This window comes from Vidua macroura, chromosome 27 (genome assembly GCF_024509145.1).
Source record: "Vidua macroura isolate BioBank_ID:100142 chromosome 27, ASM2450914v1, whole genome shotgun sequence".
Classification (NCBI taxonomy): domain Eukaryota; kingdom Metazoa; phylum Chordata; class Aves; order Passeriformes; family Viduidae; genus Vidua; species Vidua macroura.
In genome coordinates, this window is record NC_071597.1 from 6,148,353 (window position 1) to 6,167,262 (window position 18,910).

Below are 18,910 nucleotides of genomic sequence, written 5' to 3' on the forward strand. Positions count from 1 at the left end.
AAATGACCCATTGAACTGCATTTAAAACAAGCCCCCACCCACGTGTCCAAAACTTGGAAGTGTTGGGCTAAAGCTGCTGCTTGAGAGTTAGTATTATAAGCAGTAGTTCCCACATTTTGGCATGTTCTAACCATATCTGCTATGTCACAAGTATGTGGGTTGCAAACAGCAAGCAATGCCTTTCTAGGCATGTCTGCATGAATGAACAATGTCTTCATTCACATTTGTGAAAGCAAGCTGCCGCAACAGAATAACTCTGGTTTCATCATTATCAACTTGCCAGGAGAGCACGGCTTGTCCACAAATTCTGTCCAGGAATTACACAAACTACTCCGCTGGACCCTGTAAAATCTTAGCGAACGACATGTTAGAACTGATACCCGTGCCCAGGAGTCGCTGCAGCACTTGGAAAGCTAGGTGGGTGATGATATCATGCACATCATGCGGGTGGCCTGCCTGCGCTGTAGGGACTGTGAAAGCACCTTCTCTGGTCAGCTGTGCATCACAATTGTTGGATTTCTGTCTTAACAGCGCTTCCGCCTGGACTGTACACAGTTCTCAGTAACTGGTTAGCCAGACTGCAAACTTCATCGCTGTTAAAATCATTTTCATTATGCTTTTCCAGTCATGAGGTATGAGGACAAACGCAGTTCTGATAAGTCTGATAGCTTAGGGTGTGTTGGGAAGATATGCCGCTTTCTTTTACGAGCATCCTCAGTTCTTTAATTACTTTATAGTCTAGCTCTCGGTACGCTGGTGTTATTTTGGCGCATATATTACTTAGGCAGGCTGTAACACCCGCCAAGTCACCCTCCTTCATGGCGGCTTCCCTGCATTTCTGCCAACGCTGGACTACTGCGTCGCCATTTTGGGCAGGGAGGGAGCCCACCACCCACCTGCGGCATGGGAACTCTGCACTGAGGGGATCAGCTATGCAAGGATTTCCATCAGGGTAAGGCAATTCCGTGGGGCTTAGGTTAATCTCGGAGTAAGGCAATTCTGTAGAGTATGGGTTAATCTCAGGGTCATATATGGGGTCTGATGGCGCTGAAGGTTCGAGGAAATGAACTTCTGCAGCTGCGTAATTGGCTGCCATTCACGCAATTTACTTCAATGGCCACCATGATTGTCCCCCATGTGGCCAGGCGCTCACAATCTTCAGCAGAGCCATCTTTGGTGGTATCAAAAAGTCTCTGCCCCATCACTTGCCAGTCTGACCGAAGGTACCCATTAAAGGGAAAATCTTTAACATGACTAGACACCCAGTCCAGCAGGGTGCTCAATTTTGCATCAGCCATATTAATAGATTGCTGACATAGGAATCACCATACCTGGTCCAAGCTCCTGCTTTGCTCCAGAGGTATTCCACCTCCCATATTCTTTCCACGGGTATACTCACCTACGCTAGGTGAGGGGCGCACACTTTTGTTTCTTGAGTTCTTTCCCAAACTCTCCCAGATCTTTTTCCCCAGATCCCTTCCCAGACTCTTCCCCAGCCGGCCCATCCCTTGAGCCAGTGGGAGTTGCTACCAGAGAGATAACACACCCTGCACCACTTTAAAGGTCCCGATTCGGGCCAGCCATTCTGTAGCAATGGAGAACAAAGTGACACAGACCCCCTTATGCATCCAAAAGAGGTTGCTTTATTGTACAAATCACCCCTTTTTTATACCTTTAATTTCCACCTGACAGAACTGAAACCAAACCAAGGCCCAACAGAACTTAACAGAAGAAGGGCACCCATTGGCTGGCTCAGCTGCAGTGCTGCTGTCCATACGTCCTGTCACCCAATCAGCTTCCTGCTCATACACTGTCCCTGCGTTCCTCCAGCCAATCACAACCTCGCTTCCAGCTGTCACTCAGCTGACTCTCTCCTCACTCATAACTGCCTCTCAGCCCTCAGCCACTTCCAACCATCCAGCCTGCAGCTGTGCCTTTCCCACAGGGCCTTCTGGTGAGCATAAGCCTCAGCAACTTCAGCAGTTTAACAGTTATAGCCTCATATCCCACAAAAAACCTCATGTGCATGTGTGAGCCTGGGCTACCATTAGGGAACCACAGTTTTCTTCTCCTGTTACAAGTCTCACTAGTGCTTGCCCTTTAGTTGAAGAAGAAAAAGCCTTGGCTGGTATCTATTGCCTTATTTTAGTTCATGAAGCATCAAGAAGCATGAATTCATGAAGCATTGCGTGTGTCCTGGGTGAAGCGCAGTTCCCCTTTATTTTTTTAGCCAGACACTCGTATTTGGAGCTGGACATTGTCACCTCTAGAGCCACATAGGTTATGAAATAACTGCTATCTGGAACCAGAGGAGAGAGGCTGTGCTAGTTTGAAAACAAACCAACAGGAGATGCCAGGTCAGAGCTACAATTTTAATAGGAAAGGTAAATAAAGGCAAGAAACACAGGCTTAACCTAACAGAGTTGGTCAGGGTGATGATGGTCCCATTAAATGGTGACTGAGTCTTCTTGAAGTGATAGATGTGGTTCTGTTAAAGCAGTGATTCTGTAGAAGGGTCTCGTCTTCCTTGAAGGTCCAGTGGTGGTTATGTAGATCTTGTCCTCTGGGAATCCAGTAGGTAAGGATTCCTGTTTGGCTTCTGCTGAGCACAAGCCTGACCCACCCCAGAAGCTCTGCAGTCACTGCTGTGTTTTCATGCTAAACCTACAAAGTCTGGTTCCCTGGCAAAGCTGAGGCCTCAGCCAAGGTCTAGGCAAAACACAGCTCAAGTCCTCTGGAAGCAGGTGAGCAAGCTGAAGTGTCCTCAGCTTATCCAGGTGCAGAGTCAGGCTTAGCAAGGGCCCTGTGAGGATTAGACCTGACATGACTCGTGTAACCACCTCAGTGACAGACCTCTTCTGTGCTACTGGGGCCTCAGGCAGTTCCCTGGGGTCCTTTCCCTCTTGGTCACTCAAGGAAGACCTCCTCCTGGGATAGCTTTATCTCCCTGCGAGAAAAAATTATTGGGGTACACAATCAGTATAACTAGTGTAAATTAAAGTAATTTGAAAAATGTCTTATTAATCATCCAAAGGATTGTAAGCAGTGCAGGAAAATGTGTTTTTAATTATAAACATTATTTATATAAAGTTGATGGACTCCCCTTTAAATTTGAACTCCTGAATGGGAGAAAATGAAGGCTTGTTTGTGCTTTCAAGGCTGTATCCCAGTTGCCTGGTTTTAACTTGGACTTCAAGCAAAACCTTGCAGCCCTGTGAGCCTGGAGCCATTGAAGTGGCTCTTTGCCTTTCTTAATGCTCTTAGTTCTGCTGTAGTATTTAAGCAGTCACTCGGCAGGGCCCATGCTGGTTAGACATGCTCTTGTTTCCTGTCCTCTTGGTGGTGTTCAGAAAGCAACAAGTTAATGGCCTTGAATTGAGCCAGGCCTCCTACGGACAGATACTGTTTGAGCTTCCTTAACTAATCCCTACCAGCTCCTGTTCTCTCAGAATCTGCTGCTCTCCTGCCACTCCAGACCTTGCCTCCCACACAGCTCTGCTCAGGTACCTTGGTCCTGACTTGCAGCAGCTCCTGCCATTCCTGCCTTGGGCCTGCTGAGCAGGCTGGGTTTCAAGCATGCCAGCTTTCCAGCATGTTCAAAGGAAATCTCCACATTGACTTTTACCATGCTGAAAAGACAGGTTAAGTGCCATTAGTGTTTTGGGTTTGTTGTTTTTTTTTTCCTCTTCCTTCTTAGCAGAGTAACGTTAACAACTCTAAAGCCTTTCTGAGCATTTCTGCTCTGGTTTTGTTCCCAGCATTCCAAGTCTTGTGGTCTGTGGCTTATAGGCAATGCCAGTGTGGCCTGATGAACCTCCCAAGCAGAAGAGGTGATTTCATGGTTTTTCACATGCACTGCCCCAGCGGTCTTGGAGCCAGGCATTGTTACACTTTGGAAAATCTGGTCCTGAGTCTTGCCAGAAGATGGTGAATTTCCTTGGAGATTCATAGAATGTTTTGGCTGGAAGGGAACTTTATCATCACCTGTTGTGACCCCTCTCATAATCCTTTCATGTAGGGATAATGCCATCAAGCCTGTGACTTTGATTTGGACTTGAAGGTAGTCCTTCAGAAAGGACTTTGATCCAGCTGTGGTGCTGAGGGCTCCCTTCACTGGCTCCAGTGAAGGGCAAAAAAAGCTTTTGCCTCCCCAGGTACATCATTCTTCTCAGAACATTGTGGTTTCATCGACAGGCTATGAATTGGGAGACAGGAGGAAATAGGGGAGGTGATGTGAACAAGGGGCTGCGGGTTATTTCTGATGGCATCACTTCAAAATTAAGTAAATTGTAAATTCCACTGCAAGTCGGAGCTTTCACCTTATCTTCCTGACAGCACAGCAAAGTGAGAACAGCAGTCATCCATAGTGATTTGAATTGTTACAGCAGTGATTATCAAATTCTTTTGACCAGGAGCATGTGAGATCAGACACAATTATCTTCTCTCCCAAATAATTCTGCTCTGCCTTCTTTGTGTATGCCACCAACATTTCTAATCTGCAGTGAGCTCTAGAGCTCTGGGATAAATGAGACCTGACTATTTACAATAGAAGTGTGAGCAGAGGGAACCTCCTTGTGCACACACCAGCAGCTTTTGGCACTGCATCATAATGAAAGCTGGAAGAGCTTCTTGCTGTCATTGACATTGGGATGAACTCTGGCTTGTCCCCACTGGATTCCCTACAGGAATTGCAGCCCCAAACTGAACTTAACTGTTTTTCCTGAGCACTGCTGAAAGATGCACAGTTTTTACTGCCTAGAAGTGGGGATGGGGCTGCAGGGATCAAGTTATTACAGGATTCAGGGACCATCCTTCCATCTCTGTAAACACAGATGAAGGGAAACTGAGTCATGCAGTCTTTGTTCTGATCAGTCAACAAGATCTGATTTGTCAGTCAGAGAAGTGCCACCATTTTTGGTTTGTTGCCATATTGGGGAAAATAAGTCCATGAGGGAGGATGCCACAATCAGGGCCATTTTTGCTATTGTCACTATTTCTCTTCCTTGACAGGGGTGCCTGGCACACATTCTTGTATGTAGTGTCCCTAGACACTGACTTCAACAGAAGTTCTGATTTTAACTGTGTTTCAGGCCAAGATAGAAATTACCAGGAAAATTATAATTAGGAGGAATTCTACGAAGTGAAGTGCTCTGGAGGAAAAAGAGTTGTCAGCTCTGTGCTTAACCAGTAAAGCTCTGGAGTTTGTGCTTTTAGCTCTTGCTGAAGGCAGCAAGTTCCTGTGTGTAACTGCCTGGCTGAATGGGAGCTTGTGTTGCTTAAAAAGTGGGACATATTGCAGGAAATTACCTTTGTAGGCAGCTGATCTGAACTAAATAAGATACAGCATGAGTCAGAAGAGCATGAGCGAGGCCTGGACACTTGGCTGGAACACAGGCAGGGAAAGGCAAGGGAATCTGAGCCATGTGTGCCTCTGCTTTTCCCTCCTGCCCAGGGATTGTATGGCACGGCAGTTGTCATGCCAGTGAAGGCTTTTATTCTTGGTCTTTGACCCACAGTGGGATGAGCAGGAAATGGCAGCGGTTGGAAAGCAGTGATGGCAAAGCTCACTGGCAAGTCTTACACGTCAGCACCTGCCAGCAGCTCCCAGCCTCTTGGTAGTTTCCAGGAAAGAAGAAAATCCCAGTGAGGTTTGGACCCTGCTGTTCTAAACTGTGCTCTCTTGTGCTAACCCCATAAAACCCTCACTGCAAGCACAAACATTGCATGGGATCATGCTATGGGATCAGCATCTTGATTTTGGGGTGGAGCAGGACTGCTGTATTCAGGTTGTCTTTGGATAAGGACCCTTGTAGCTCTTGCAATTTCATGTTATATGGAAGTTAGGGAGTTCCGGGGGATTGCCAGATCTTTGGAATATGAAACTTACTTTCAGCTCCTGTGAAGCGGGAAGCTGCCGTTGGTAGTCCCTGGTTGCAGGGGCCAGGCTCATACCTCTGTGCTGTGTGTGGAACACAAGGGGATCTGCTCAGGTGTAACGAGAGAGGTACCACCTTTCCCTGCGGTCACTGGATGTGGCTTTCCTCATTTGGAGATTAAATTGCCTTATCTCCCCTCAGACTCCTTCTTCATCCCTGGGACCAGGCTCAAGGCATGCTGCATATCCCCCTCACCTGGGGAGCAGTACCTGGGCAGCGGCACCTCACTGCAGTCTGTAATTAGACAGCCACATAGTTTTTTCCACATTCAGTGTCAATAGTGGATGTGAAGAGGTCAGTGGAGGTAATGCAGAAAACTAAATCTGACTTTTCCACAACTGCAGGTGACTTCTTACCTATTGAGATGAGCCTCGTTAGGAAGGTTGGAATGCATTTGCAGACATTCACAAAGAGGCTGAATATACTTAGAAAAATGTGTGTGCAGTAACTCCAGCTTTACAGTAAGATGTTGATTTAATTTTCCTCTTACACAAATCTCAGAGCAGTTTGTCATTCCAAAGCCCTGTAAGGTAGAGTGTTATTATGTGTAACAACTGAGGCACAGACTCAGACCAGCAAGGAATCAGAATCATTTATTCAAAGAAACAAGCTGCTTTTATACGCTTCTTCACGACACAATTATTTCCTTTTACAGTAATTCTCAGTAAGCGACCAATCACACATCACCACGTCAGCAACACACTTTCTTAATGTCCTTCTATGGGGTGGTCACTGCTGTTCACCCATCTGTCAACTTCCGGCAGGCTCCTCTCTGCCTGGCTCTGCCACATGGCACCTCCTCCCCCCAAAGTCAGGCAGAGACAAGCCTCTCTGTGCTGCCATGTGCTTCTTTGTGCTCCGATGTGCTCCTGCAGGTGCGTGCCACAGCCTGCAGTTCAACTCCATCCCATCTCTGACCACAATTCCCTCTTTTTTGTTTTATACAAACAAGAATCACTAAACGAAACACTCCCAACATTAGAACATCCCAACATTGGCCCACAACCCAAACCAAACAAACTCCATTCATCTTGTTCTCTCAGCTTCCCCACAAGTTGATGATAAAGCCAGAACAACCAAGGCTGGTTGGATCACTCTTGCAGGTACCCATCATGGACTGGAATCTATGAAAACACAAGCATAACTTTGCCCCCAGGTTATCAATGGAAAGGGTCCTTCTCATTTTCTACTTTCAAGATTCTTAGTAAGTCTAAGTGAGCTTGTGATTCGCAAAAATGTAATTGGACAGAGTTTAGGTCATTCTGAATGTGATTAAGAACATGTAAGGCCTTTGTGGGGAATATAGCCCATCCCCACACTCCCTCTTTTTTGTTTTAACAACTATAAAATGAACATATTTTAAACCCAGTAAAACAATGCATCTACAAAGCAACAAGCACTACTGAGCAAAAACAAGGTAATACCTTTAACTGCCTAAATACTTTACCGTTACCCAGAGTGTGCCATCGCTGGAGAGCCCTGTCACTGTTGACCTCGTTTCAGAGAGACAAGACACACTCTTTCAAGGCATGAAAAAAGCTACCACTTTATTTTATACATCCCTTTATATAGTTTTATAAACCCTCCCATGTCTATCCCCTATTGGTCAGTAATAAGCTGTTTGTTACCCCATAGTAATTGGTCAGTCTTGGACAAGGTGTCTACATGAAAGAAAGGGCTGTTTGTGAGATACTGTTTTCATTCTTTTGCTGAGACGGTTGGGATTGTTGAAACAGGTACAGGAAAACAGTCCTAATTGTAGAATTCTTTTGCAGGGAAACAAGTTAGTTTTCGCCGTTACAGGCTTCTGTTTTCACGAAGAGCTGTTAGCTTTCTCACAGCTGTGTTGGACCAAATTAGGATTCAGTCTGCAAGACCTTATACAGGCCTGCTGTTTGCCACCACATAGACCCATTTCACAGTGAGGACCTGGAAAACCTTTCCTGGGCAAGGTTTCCAAGTTTACCTTAAAAGTGGATCCAGCTTTTATAAGACCAAATCAGCAAGTCAAAATGAATTGATTACACTTCTAGCGCAGAAATACTTGGGTCTGATGGTATACTTCCCTTACCAGCCAGGGCCAGGGCTAGGCCAGGGCCCAAGCCTTGACTGGGAGGGTTTCCCCAAAATATCTACAAGCAAACCTTTATTAATGTAACCAAAATAATGCATATAAGTAACATTAGATAATTATCTTACTACTAAAGCCCTTCATAAAAGCTCTATGTATTAATGCTGTCTGGATCCAGAAATATACTACCATCACCCAGTTAACCTTAAATCTAATTAACAGTCCTGTCAAAATCTACAGCTTAGTGAAAACATAAAAGTTAGATTTTAACAAGAGCAAAAAATGACTTAAAAATACAAGAGCATCCATAACAAAGAGCAGTTAGAACAATCCAGGGGGTCACGAGGTGATGTGGTAAAAGAGCAATCTTTGAGATAGACTCCAGGATTGTGGCAACATTACAGCAGAGTTTTACAGACCAGCCCAGGAACTTTATGCCAAGCTTGCAGCCACTCCTGCAGAAGATGGCGGCCTCATCTCCCTGGGCAAACCCTGCCATGTGCAGGGAGCAGGGACATGGCACTGCCCCTCCCAGTGCCATCAGGCTCCTTGGGTCACCTTCTTACTGCCCACATGCAGAGAGCCACACGCATCCCACCAGACCTGCTATGTCAGCGTTCGTTGCCGGCCCCTGGCTGTGCCATGTGCTTGCCAGCATGGCACAGCCCTGCCACGTGCTCGCCACCATGTGCTTGGTGCCTTGCACTCACCACCGCCGCTACAGCACTGCGCCCCTGCGGCTCCCCATGCCCTCCGGCTGCTGCCTCTGCTGCTGCTGCCACACTCTCGCAGAGGGCAAATGGAGAGGGAACACTCTACCACAAATGGCCCGCTCTGCTCCAGCTACTCACCGCAATACGGCTCCACCTGATGACGCAGGGCAGAACAAGTTCTTCTAGGATATTAAGAAATAATGTCCTTCTATGGGGTGGTCACGGCTGTTCACCCATCTGTCAACTTCCGGCAGGCTCCTCTCTGCCTGGCTCTGCCACGTGGCACCTCCTGCCCCCAAAGTCAGGCAGAGACAAGCCTCTCTGTGCTGCCATGTGCTCCTTTGTGCTCCGATGTGCTCCTGCAGGTGCATGCCACAGCCTGCAGCTCAACTCCATCCCATCTCTGACCACAGTTTTGCCCATTTTATGCAGAAGAAAGAGAAGCAGGGGGCAATCCCTGTTGAGAATAAAGCCCTCTGATATTCTGGGAATCCAAGAGTGAGCAAGGACAGGGAAGGACTTGTTGGCACATTCAGGAGGATCACATTGTTTCACATGCTTGCAGAACCAGGAGATGTTTCCAGTACTGTGTGCTTTGGGATGACAGAGGTGTTCCTTTCCTGCCTGTGGGATTTGTTTGCCCTCGGCTGGGCCATGGTGGCGGTGCAGTTCCAGGTGGCTGCACGATTCCAGGTGCCTGCACACAGCTGCCTTCCTCCTCCAGCAGCAGCACACACGTTGCCTTGGATCAGGGCTCTGAGGCTGCACATGGCTTGCTGCTTTTGTGGAGGCTGAGTGACCTGGATGCTTTCCTACTGGGTTTGGGTATCAAAGACTCCCTAATGCAATACCTGAAGATGTAGACAGAGGGAGGGGCAGGAACAACTTCAGAGGTAAACTCCATTGTGTAGGAGGGTGGAGACTCTTGGAATGGCCTCAGGAAGGAGTCAGGCAATGGCATGTTATCTTTGAGGCACTCCAATACCAGTTGTCTCCCTAAGGAAAATGAGGAAAGACACTTTTAATGTTCCTAGTGTGGCAGAAGCCCTACCCTTAATAGACAAGAATCTGCACAAGGGTGACATGTTTTGAATGCCCCAAGCCTAGAAAAATCTCCACTGGCAGCTCATGCCTCATTAGGTCTAACAGTATCTGCTATGCAGACAAGGGTAGGCCTCTTCAGGATGTGATGCCTGGAGGTGACATCATCCCATCATGCTAAAATCATATAAAGCCTGTTGAGTGTTGTACTCTTGTAGGTTTTGGTTGAGGTTTCTTTTTCCCCAGAGCTACAAAATGTTTGGATTTGAGATCACTCATGCCAGCTTTTACATTTTAAAAATTCAGGCTATTTGTTGTTTTTCTCCAGTCCCTAGCTGCCTGTGTCCTAGAATCACTGAGGAATCTCAGCTCTTCTGTTGTGTACCTTTTATCAGTAGATTTCCAGACCTTATGGCAGTACAGAAATGCTTGGGAAAATGCAGTTAGTGTATTCCACAAGCCTGGAAAGCAAAGACAAAGAAAAGTCACCAAAAACACATTAAAAAGATCAGAATCTGGTGACATTTTATCTTTTCAAAATTGAAGGCAGAAGGAACTTGTTATATGCTCTGCTAAAATCTCTATAAGGTCTTACCCAACTTTGGTCTAATCTAACCTCTGGGTTAGCAGAGAGGCTGTGGTGGGAAGGCAGGTCTTGCTGATGTTTTGCTGAGCATGCTGTGCTTGTGGAGGGGAGCTCCAAGCTCCACTGACAAAGAAAATGGCTGTGGCAGCTGAGTTCTTCAAAACATGTTCTTCAAAACATGACACAAGTGCTGTGTACTAGGGATATTACTGACATCCAAGGAGGCTGAGACAAGGAGAGGAGAGCTACCACAGCAATGTAATCAGAGACATTAACAATGGTTAATCTCCAGACCTGGAGAGCAGGATGTACACAGGAGTGATCTGGCAGAGCTGATGCTGGAGGAGAGCTGGCTTGTCCCCATGAATGAGATAATATTTGGTCAGCCATGTACATACTCTGTTACTCATAATCAGCTCCTCTGAAAGGACCAGAGCTTAAGAGCTCTTAAAAAGTTAATGAGAAAAGGGGAAAACAGAATAGTTTCATATGCAACTCAGGTGTGGGCTGGAAGGTGTTTTCCTGCATGAGAATTCTTGGAGGTCCGAATAGTCTCTTCTCTTGCTGGGCCAGAATGTGAAGCACACAGAAATTGCTCCCTAACTGTAATAGGATGGGAAAAATCAAGTTGAGGTTAACAGAATCCTGATTTCTAACCTTATATTGTTTTAGTTTTGAGGCTTTATAAGCTTTTAGAAGTAGTACCTTAGAAGTTGACATTAGACACTTTAATTGAATCAGAAAATTTCCTGTACAAAATGATGAACTATTTACATATTCCAGCCACTTTGAAGAGCAAACCTTTCCCTGTAAGAACAGAAACAAACTGACCTTTTCTGACCAGAAGCACCTTCGGATAAGTTGGCTTTTCTTATTAAAAAAAAAAAAAACACCCAAAAAAAAAAAAAAAAAAAAAAAAAAAAAACCAAAAAAAACAAACAACAAAAAAAAAACCACACACACACACACACAAAAAAAAAAAAAAAAAAAAAAAAAGTAAAACAAACAAAAAATCACTCCACCAAGTCTCTGCTGAGTCCAAACCTGAGGGATCAGCTCCCAGGAGAGAACATGTCATAAAAGGTAGTCCAAGTGTGATGTGTCAACACTGATAATTATATTTTTACCTGAGAGACTGTTGCTGTTCCAGGGAGCCCAGTCTCACATGTGCTGGCACAGCACAGTTGGAAGTGGTGTACCAGGCTGGGCTGTGCAGTGCATCCCCGTTCAGAGCTGTATCCTGATGGAGTGTAGGAGGAAAAAGTTCTGAGATCACTGGGAAATTTATCCAGTAACTTCCTTCCTACTGTTATCTGACAAACTTTTCTAAAGTCCCTTGTACCTACCTGTACTCTGCTGACAGCAAGTGGGATCCTTAAAGGCTGCTCTGAAATTCCTGCTTACAGCCAGAAATAGAGTTACAACTTGTTGATTCCTTCCCTCTCTGTGCCACAAAGGGACCAGCTGCCATGTCTGGTATGAGGTGCAATTTTGGCATCTTGGAAAGGAAATTGCTGCTGGAAGTGTTGCTCTGAGCTGCTCTTCAGAGGATGAAGGTGGAGAGGACCATAGTTGAGTGTGCAGCAGAGGAGTGTCGGGAAGGATATGACTGCAGCCGAGAATGAGCTGCTGGACACCCAGGAGCAGAGCTGAGCTAGCAGAGCACTTGGACTGCAAAACACAAGGGCTGCCTTTACAGAATGTGCTGAAGGGGATGTGCCCCAGTCCGGAATTTGAGAGTGAGAAGAAAAACCCCAATTATTTCAGAGGAATGCAGGGCAGGAGAGGGGGAGTCACAGGATAGTGCAACCTCAGTTTATCTGTTCCTTATCAGATGTCACCACCTCCTGTTCCAGCCTGACCCGGCAGAGCCCAGGGCTGTTGCCATGGGTCCTCTGTCAGGCCTGGAACTCAGTGGTGCATCAAGGGATGTCTTGGAAAACATTCCTGGCTGCAGTGGATTCTCCAGGAGGCTCTCTCTCGGAATTTGGTCCTGCTGGAGGGAAGGAGAAGAGAGGCATTGGTTTGTGATTTCAGTGAAAATGACAGTGAGCAAATGACCATTGGGAAATGACAGAGGTTGTGGCTGCTCCATCCCTGAAAGTGTAAAAGGCCAGGTTGGATGGGGCTTAGAGCAAACTGGTCTGGTGGAAGATGTCCCTGCCCATGGTAGAGGGTGGGACAACATGGGCTTTGGGGACCTTTCCAACATAAACCGTTCTGTGATTCTGTGACAGCAAAAGTTTCTTCTGGTGGCGTACATAGAAATACTGATGGCATTGTGATACCTGGCAATGCGGTCCCTGGCAATGTATGGAGAAGGAGGAGGAAGTGCCCCATCAAGTGCTGTCAAAAAAACACAGGAAAAATTAGACCAAAATGATCCCCCATCACCCCTAAAACACAAAGGTGGAGGACAGTACCATAGATTGGTTGTTACTGGTGTCCAGTTCTGGCACTCTGAGGGGGTGAACTGTTCCCTTTAGAGTTGGAGGTGTTTCTTAGGGCAGTGGAGTCCAGAAAAGCTGGGGGGTTCAGTAAGTAAGTCCCTTTATTGGGTGTAACAGCTCTCACAACTTCTCTCTCCACCCAAAATCAAACTGAAATGCAGAAATGAAATTTAAACCTCCTTGAACAATGTTCACTGCAAGTGGTCCTAATTAACGTTCCCCAAATGGCTGTAATTAGCAACCAGCTGATGGAATATTTACTCCAGGATTTTTTCTTAAAAAAAAAAAAAAAAATCAACCCAACACAGACACAAACCACTATTTATTTAATTATTTATTTTACAAATTCCTGACACTGATCGTGCTGAAAATGTGACTTACAGAGCGGGAGCTGAAACTGGAGTGGCTCTTGTACTGAAAAACAGATTAAAGCACAAGAAAAGCAGCTTGCACAAGCAGGCAGCACTCCCAGAGCCATTTGCTGTACCAACTTAACAAAGTACGATAAATCAGCAATTTTAAAATAACACAATTTCCCCTATCGCCTTGCAGGAGCAGTTTTTCCACGATGCTCCACTGGCTCCTCTCCATACCCCTTTTGCCAAACTAGTCGGTTCTGGTTTGGTCATAAATCGCTCGATGTCACGATATCACGCAGTGAAGGGGAGGTGACGGATGTCCCTCCGCATTCCCAGCCCTGGCAAATCCTTTATCGAGCTCCTGGAACCTCCGCTCCCATTGCTAATCCACGCCTGCCTCCCCTTGGACAGGCCTGGCCACTTCCTTTCCCAACAATCCTCTCCTGCTTGTTTGCTTTTCAGAAAGCTGATTCAGCCTTGGAGCGAGGGGGTGCAACACCCGCAGCGCTTTGGGTCCTGCCCCTGCCGCCTGCAATGAGCCGAATGAACTGCATTGGAATTGCTCCACTCCAGCCAGAACAAGCCCTCTCTATTAATTTTGGGGCCTGTTTTCCCGACTGTGGTGGCAGTTTGGCCTTAGAAAGGCGAGAGTGGGCTGTGTAGCTTGGGGGTTGCTGAGGCACCCGGGTTGTGTCTCACAGATGATATACATGTTGGATCAGCCCTGAACCCGGGGCCCAGCCCATTCCAGATGGTGTTTCCAGGGGGCAAGGATGGAGTGGGGATGAGTTGGGGGTGCTGAGGTGCCCTTGCACCCTCCCTCGGGGGAACGAGGGTGGTTTGGGGAGTGAGATTGTTCGTGGGTGTGTAAGATGGAGACTGGAGAGGAAGTGAAGAACTAGGGGGTGCATGGATGTCATACCTGCACGCCCTCTCTGGGGCATCCTGGGGCAGGGGGTAGGGGGTAGGTCAGCCTCTGCTCCCCTGGTGGTGACATGTCCCTAGGCCTGCCCTGCCCCACCCCCAGGCCCTGGCTGGATCTGACCCCTCCTTGTGCCTGTCACGCCCTAGCCCCTCTGCCCTCCCACGATCCTTGCTGCCCCGCCACCTATGATCACCCCCTGCCCCCACCTGGCTGACCCTCAACCCTGACTTCACCCTAAGGCTGGATCCTGCCCCCTCATCCCTCCATGACCCCATAGTCCACCTTGACATTGCTGCCCCTCAGCCCTGTATGACCACCCTCCATACCTCCTGCACCCCCCAGACCTACCCTGACCCCCAGGCCCTTCTGACTCTGCCTTGTGCCTACCACCCCAGCCACCCCGACCCCATGGGACTCTGAACCTCTGCTTCCCTACATGTGCATTACTCCCCAATGCCCCCCAGACCCATCCCCATCCTGAAGCTAGATCTGACCTGCCCTTGAGCCTGCTGCCCCTTCAGCCCCCCCAAACCCCGTAACCTCATGGTCCATCCTGAGATTTTGCTGCTCCCCCAGACCTGTGTGCCATGCCCCCTGCCCCCTCAGACCTGCCCTGACCCGCATGTCCTCATGACGGCCAAGCCCCACCCCAGATCCCGTAGGACTCTGGCCCCTGCTGCCCCCGTGCCCTGTGTGACACCCCCGCCCCCCCCATTCCCCCTGCCCCCTCATACCTGCCCTGACCCCCCCACGTGCCGCCCCCGCCCCGCCCTCTGCCCCCTTAGGCCCCACCCCATTCAAGCCACGCCCCCTCTGACCCCCCCTCCCCCCGCGCAAGTCTCGCGAGACGCAGCGCGGTTTCCCCAGCGCGTGTGCCCCCATCGGTCGGGCCGGGCCCAGCGCCGCGGGGCGGGAGGGACGAGGGGCCGCACCTGCCCCGGCCCCACCGCGCCTGCCGGCCCCTTGCACCCCCCCGCCCCGCCCGCCCGTCCCACCTGGCCGCCGGGTCCTCCCGCGAGGCCTTTGTCCTGCCGCCGCCGGCCCGCGCACGCTCCGGTCCGGCTAGGCCCCTCACGCGAGGCCGGGGATCCGCGGCCTACCCCCAGCCCGGAGCCCTCCCTCTCCACCCCCCGCCACCCTTCCCCTCCGCCCTTCGCAGCCCCGGTGCCCGCGGCGGAGCCCGCGGAGCCGCCCCCGGCCTCCTCTTCCCGCCCGTGCCGCCGCCGCAGCAGGTTCCCTCCCTCCTCCTCCTCCTCCTCCCCCTGCTGCTGCTGCTGCTGCTGCTGCTCCTGCCCCCGGCGGCGGTGGGATCCTCGCGGTGCCCCGGGAGCGCTGGGCCGGGCGGCGGTGGCAGGAGCGGCAGCGCCAGGTGAGACCCCCGGGGCGGCGGGGGGCAGCGTAGGGACACCTCTCGCCTCGTCCCCGCCCGGCCCGAGAGTGGGTGGGGGCGGCCACGGGGAAGGCAGTGGCGGGGACTGGTACCGCGGGCCGGCCCAGGTCACGGTGAGAGGGCCGCGGCCTGAGCCCCAGGGCGGTGGCAGCGCGGCCTGGGCCCTTCGTCGGGCACGGAGCAGCGCAGGCCCCGCGGCCCGGCCCGGCCTGGCGGGCGGGGGTGAGAGCTGGGGGCGGCGGAGGGTGGGCATGGCCTGCGAAGCCTCGGGATGAGGGTTGAGGCGGTGCTGGAGGGGAGGAGGAGGAAGAGGCCGAGGCGGTGCAGCAGCTGGCAGCGGGGCAAGGCTGCTCGCTCGGCGGCTGGTGCCTCTGCGTCCCGAGTGGGTAGGAGAGGGGTGCTGGAAATCCCCTCCCAGAAGGACAGGAGGAAATGCCAGCCCTGCCTGGAGGGGTGCAGCGGGTCCCGGAGCAGCCCCCGGCGGGGGGAACTTGTGTCAACCCCTTCCCCACAGCTGCATCCCGGTGTGGGGATGCGATTCCCTGCGGATGATCGCCTCATGATGGACGAGAGCCCTGAGAACGTTTGAACATCTTGGCGTTTGCTGCTTATCTCTCATTTTCCTCGTTGCTCAGATTTCCTGTTTTGAAAACTGGGCTGAGAGCTTTGTTGGGCTTTTAGAGCCCGTAGCAGAAATATGTTTGTTTGATAACGACGTTTAAGATCCCATTAGTTTTTGAAGCTTGGGACTGATTTGGGAGAGCAGTTGAGAATGCCCCCGGATGGATTCACTTTGCCCCTGTGACTCAGAGCCGCAGCGTTTGGAGGAAGCGGCAGGGACAAAATGGACAGTTCATAAAAGGAACAATTGTGCACTGCCTGTTCTAGAGGGCACTTGCTGCCCTTCAAGAACTTTCTTCATTGCATATGCTCTTTACACAGCAAATCTTTATCTTCTGTTTCTGGCCTTTTTTTTTTTTTCCTACCGTAGTCCAGAAAATGAAACTGGAACAGACATTTCTGGAAATAAACTTGATTGGTGCAGTTGGGAAGATGTGATTCACAGTTATAATGAACAGTGAATTTTGTCCCATTTTTTCTCAGTTGAGGATTTGAATTATGTATTTCCTGATTTTTAACCTGTTTACATAGTTATGCAGGGTAGATTTTTAACCCTTCAAATAAGGCATCCATAGTGTTGGATTGCCAAGAGGTACCCCAGGTCCATCCAGGGTGTAAAAGCTGCTGTTATTTTAAAAGTATCTGATGCTTTACCTTGTAAATTAAAAGGTTTAATCGTGCATTATTTTCTTCTTATAATCCCACTCTGTGCTTGGAAGAAGCAAAGCTGTTATCAGTGAAATCTGGAGTTCGTGGAGCTCGAGTATTTCCAGGATTGGCCAAAAATAAATTATGGGGTAAAGAATGTTGCTTTTTTTTCTTCTAGTCATGCAGCACGGATGAAAAGCTCTGAAGCTTTTAGTCATAACACTCTGGTCCCATGTTTTCATTTTAATAAAGCATCCAGTGGGAGAATGTGACATAATTAGTTTCTTGGATTTAGAGTTCTTGAAATGGCTGGTACAATAGAGGAGAGGAAACTCCAGCAGGGTTATGGTTTAAATACTATAATATGGTGGCAAAGTCATGTTGTTACTACATGGTAATTTTGCATTTCTCTTGCAAGAAAATGCTCTCTACATGGTTGTGCTGCTGTCTTGTCAGTGGCACAGAATATTAAATGTCTCTCTCCTTTCCTTGCATTGCATAATCTGAGTGTTATTCTTCTATAGCAGCAGAAATGATGGAAGAATTGCATAGCCTGGACCCACGCAGGCAGGAGCTTCTGGAGGCCAGGTTCACCGGGGTTGGGGTTGCCAAGGTGAGTGTGAGTACCTGTGGTGACAGGTGTGACTGCTTAGACATCATGCCTTGTGCTTTGGTTGGGTTTTGTAATTTCTACATGGATAATTTTTCTTTGCAAACAAATTCTGTGTCACTTGTTGTGTTTTGAGCTCTAATTTGTGTGAAGTATGTTAGAGAGGAATGAAAATGGGATCTCTGAGCAGATGCTTTGCTGTACAGAAGATTTTGGGCTCTAATTAAGTTCATAGGAATTGTTCCATCTTAAGGCAGCTTGTATACCCAAAAAAACTCCATGACAACTTTGTGGAAGTGGGAATCTCATCTGGCTTTTCCTTTCTCCAAGAATACCTTTGAGAGCTGAATTTGGCTGCTGATGGGATACAGTTTCAAGTATTGTGTGTTGGATACAACATAACCAGACTGAAATATTGAGTCCTATTCTTTGGTGTGCAGGAGCTAAAATTGTCTACCCATCACATGGAACACAGGAAAAAAAAGTGTTTGCATGGCAGCTCTCCTGTGTCTGATCCACAGCCTGCCAATAAAATCCCATCTTTATCCTCATGTACAGCTTCCACTTGGTCAGGAGCTATCTAAAGCAAAGCACCTGAGAAACAACCTTGTGTCATTGCTTGGTGTCCTGGCATTAAGCTGTGAGTTCTCAAGGTGCTGGTAGTGTTAATGTCAGTCTTTCTGAGCAATGAAGTGGAGTGGTGACAGAGCACATTTTAAACTAGGTCAGGGATAATGGGTTGATTTTTGAGGGTGATACTGAATTTTGAACATGAAGGTAAAGCAACACATCATTAGATGATTTTCTAAAGCCACTTAGAATTATTTTGAGGTAAAACCTTGTAGATGCTGCATTTCTCAGAAAAACACAAAGTGATTCAAAACTTGAAAGAGTTTTGTTTGAATTCTCACTTTTCTTTCTGCTCTGCCTCTCAGACAAAGTTGAGTCTGGGAAGAGAGCACAAGGAAACCAAATGCTCAGCTGTAAAAAAGATTAACACTAGAAGTTGAGGTAACAATTTCAGTTGCTGAAGTAAGAGTATGGGGATTTTTTATCTTTTCCCCTACTCATAAGACTTTTAATGTGTTCTTTTTATTGCATGAAAGTTGATGGTGTTTACTGTACTGTGATCTTGTTTCATACAACATTACAACTTTTCATGTACTTTATCACCTGTTTCTTGCCTCTTTTCCTCCATTTTGTCACTTCAGAATCTTTAGCTGTACCAGTACAGATAAACCCAAACATCTTACTAGAACAGCTGAAAGCATAGAAACTGGTACAGCTTTAAAGCAGTGCCAATGTACTCAGCTTTCACAAAGAATGTTAGGAACTCTTCCTTTTAAAGGAATAACCTTTGAGAGATACAGGAAAGCAAATTTTAATTATGTTTCCAGTATGTTTGGAGCAGAAAGTACATGCCCTTTTCTGTAGGGGTGAATATTGAAAACTCGTTTCTAAAGCAATCCAGGGAAAAAAGCCTCATTTGTTGGAGGCCTCACTTTGAGCAAAGCTGTTCTTTTACTGAGTTTTATTTTTCCCTGTTGTTACACGGTTTTA

At 48.2% G+C, this 18,910-nt stretch overlaps 2 protein-coding genes and 1 long non-coding RNA gene across 23 annotated transcripts in view; 2 read left to right on the forward strand and 1 right to left on the reverse strand.

Moving 5' to 3' along the window:
* The window catches only part of LOC128819827 (tRNA N(3)-methylcytidine methyltransferase METTL2-like), a 33,055-nt gene extending 19,170 nt beyond the window's left edge, over window positions 1–13,885 (forward strand). For 2 of the 7 annotated variants that reach the window (XM_054000216.1, XM_054000213.1), the window contains one exon: window positions 13,619–13,885. In XM_054000216.1, coding sequence (XP_053856191.1) covers window positions 13,619–13,626 — 8 coding nt within the window. In that variant the 3' untranslated portion in view covers window positions 13,627–13,885. Of the gene's footprint in view, window positions 1–283; window positions 418–531; window positions 633–788; window positions 1,955–6,280; window positions 7,625–13,618 lie in introns of those variants that run through there. The other 5 variants (XM_054000210.1, XM_054000209.1, XM_054000211.1 and 2 more) reach the window with 5 other exon arrangements.
* LOC128819829 (uncharacterized) lies at window positions 6,511–14,195 on the reverse strand. Of its 7 annotated transcripts, none has more exons than XR_008440761.1 (6): window positions 14,079–14,195; window positions 12,636–12,947; window positions 11,694–12,343; window positions 11,475–11,587; window positions 10,147–10,222; window positions 6,511–9,716 (listed from the first exon to the last, which is right to left on the reverse strand). It is a non-coding gene; the product is annotated as an uncharacterized LOC128819829 (long non-coding RNA). The 7 variants fall into 7 exon arrangements; XR_008440759.1 differs by lacking the exon at window positions 14,079–14,195 and adding an exon at window positions 13,179–13,623; XR_008440762.1 differs by lacking the exon at window positions 14,079–14,195 and having other exon boundaries at window positions 11,694–12,340; window positions 12,636–12,693; window positions 12,771–13,623.
* An 827-nt stretch (window positions 14,196–15,022) lies between these two features.
* TLK2 (tousled like kinase 2) overlaps window positions 15,023–18,910 on the forward strand; it is a 48,002-nt gene continuing 44,114 nt past the window's right edge. For 4 of the 9 annotated variants that reach the window (XM_054000206.1, XM_054000207.1, XM_054000203.1 and 1 more), the window contains exons 1-2: window positions 15,024–15,450; window positions 17,265–17,353. In XM_054000206.1, the coding sequence (XP_053856181.1) occupies window positions 17,273–17,353 (81 nt within the window). In that variant the 5' untranslated portion in view covers window positions 15,024–15,450; window positions 17,265–17,272. Of the gene's footprint in view, window positions 15,451–16,811; window positions 16,890–17,264; window positions 17,354–18,910 lie in introns of all 9 variants that reach the window. The other 5 variants (XM_054000199.1, XM_054000204.1, XM_054000200.1 and 2 more) reach the window with 4 other exon arrangements.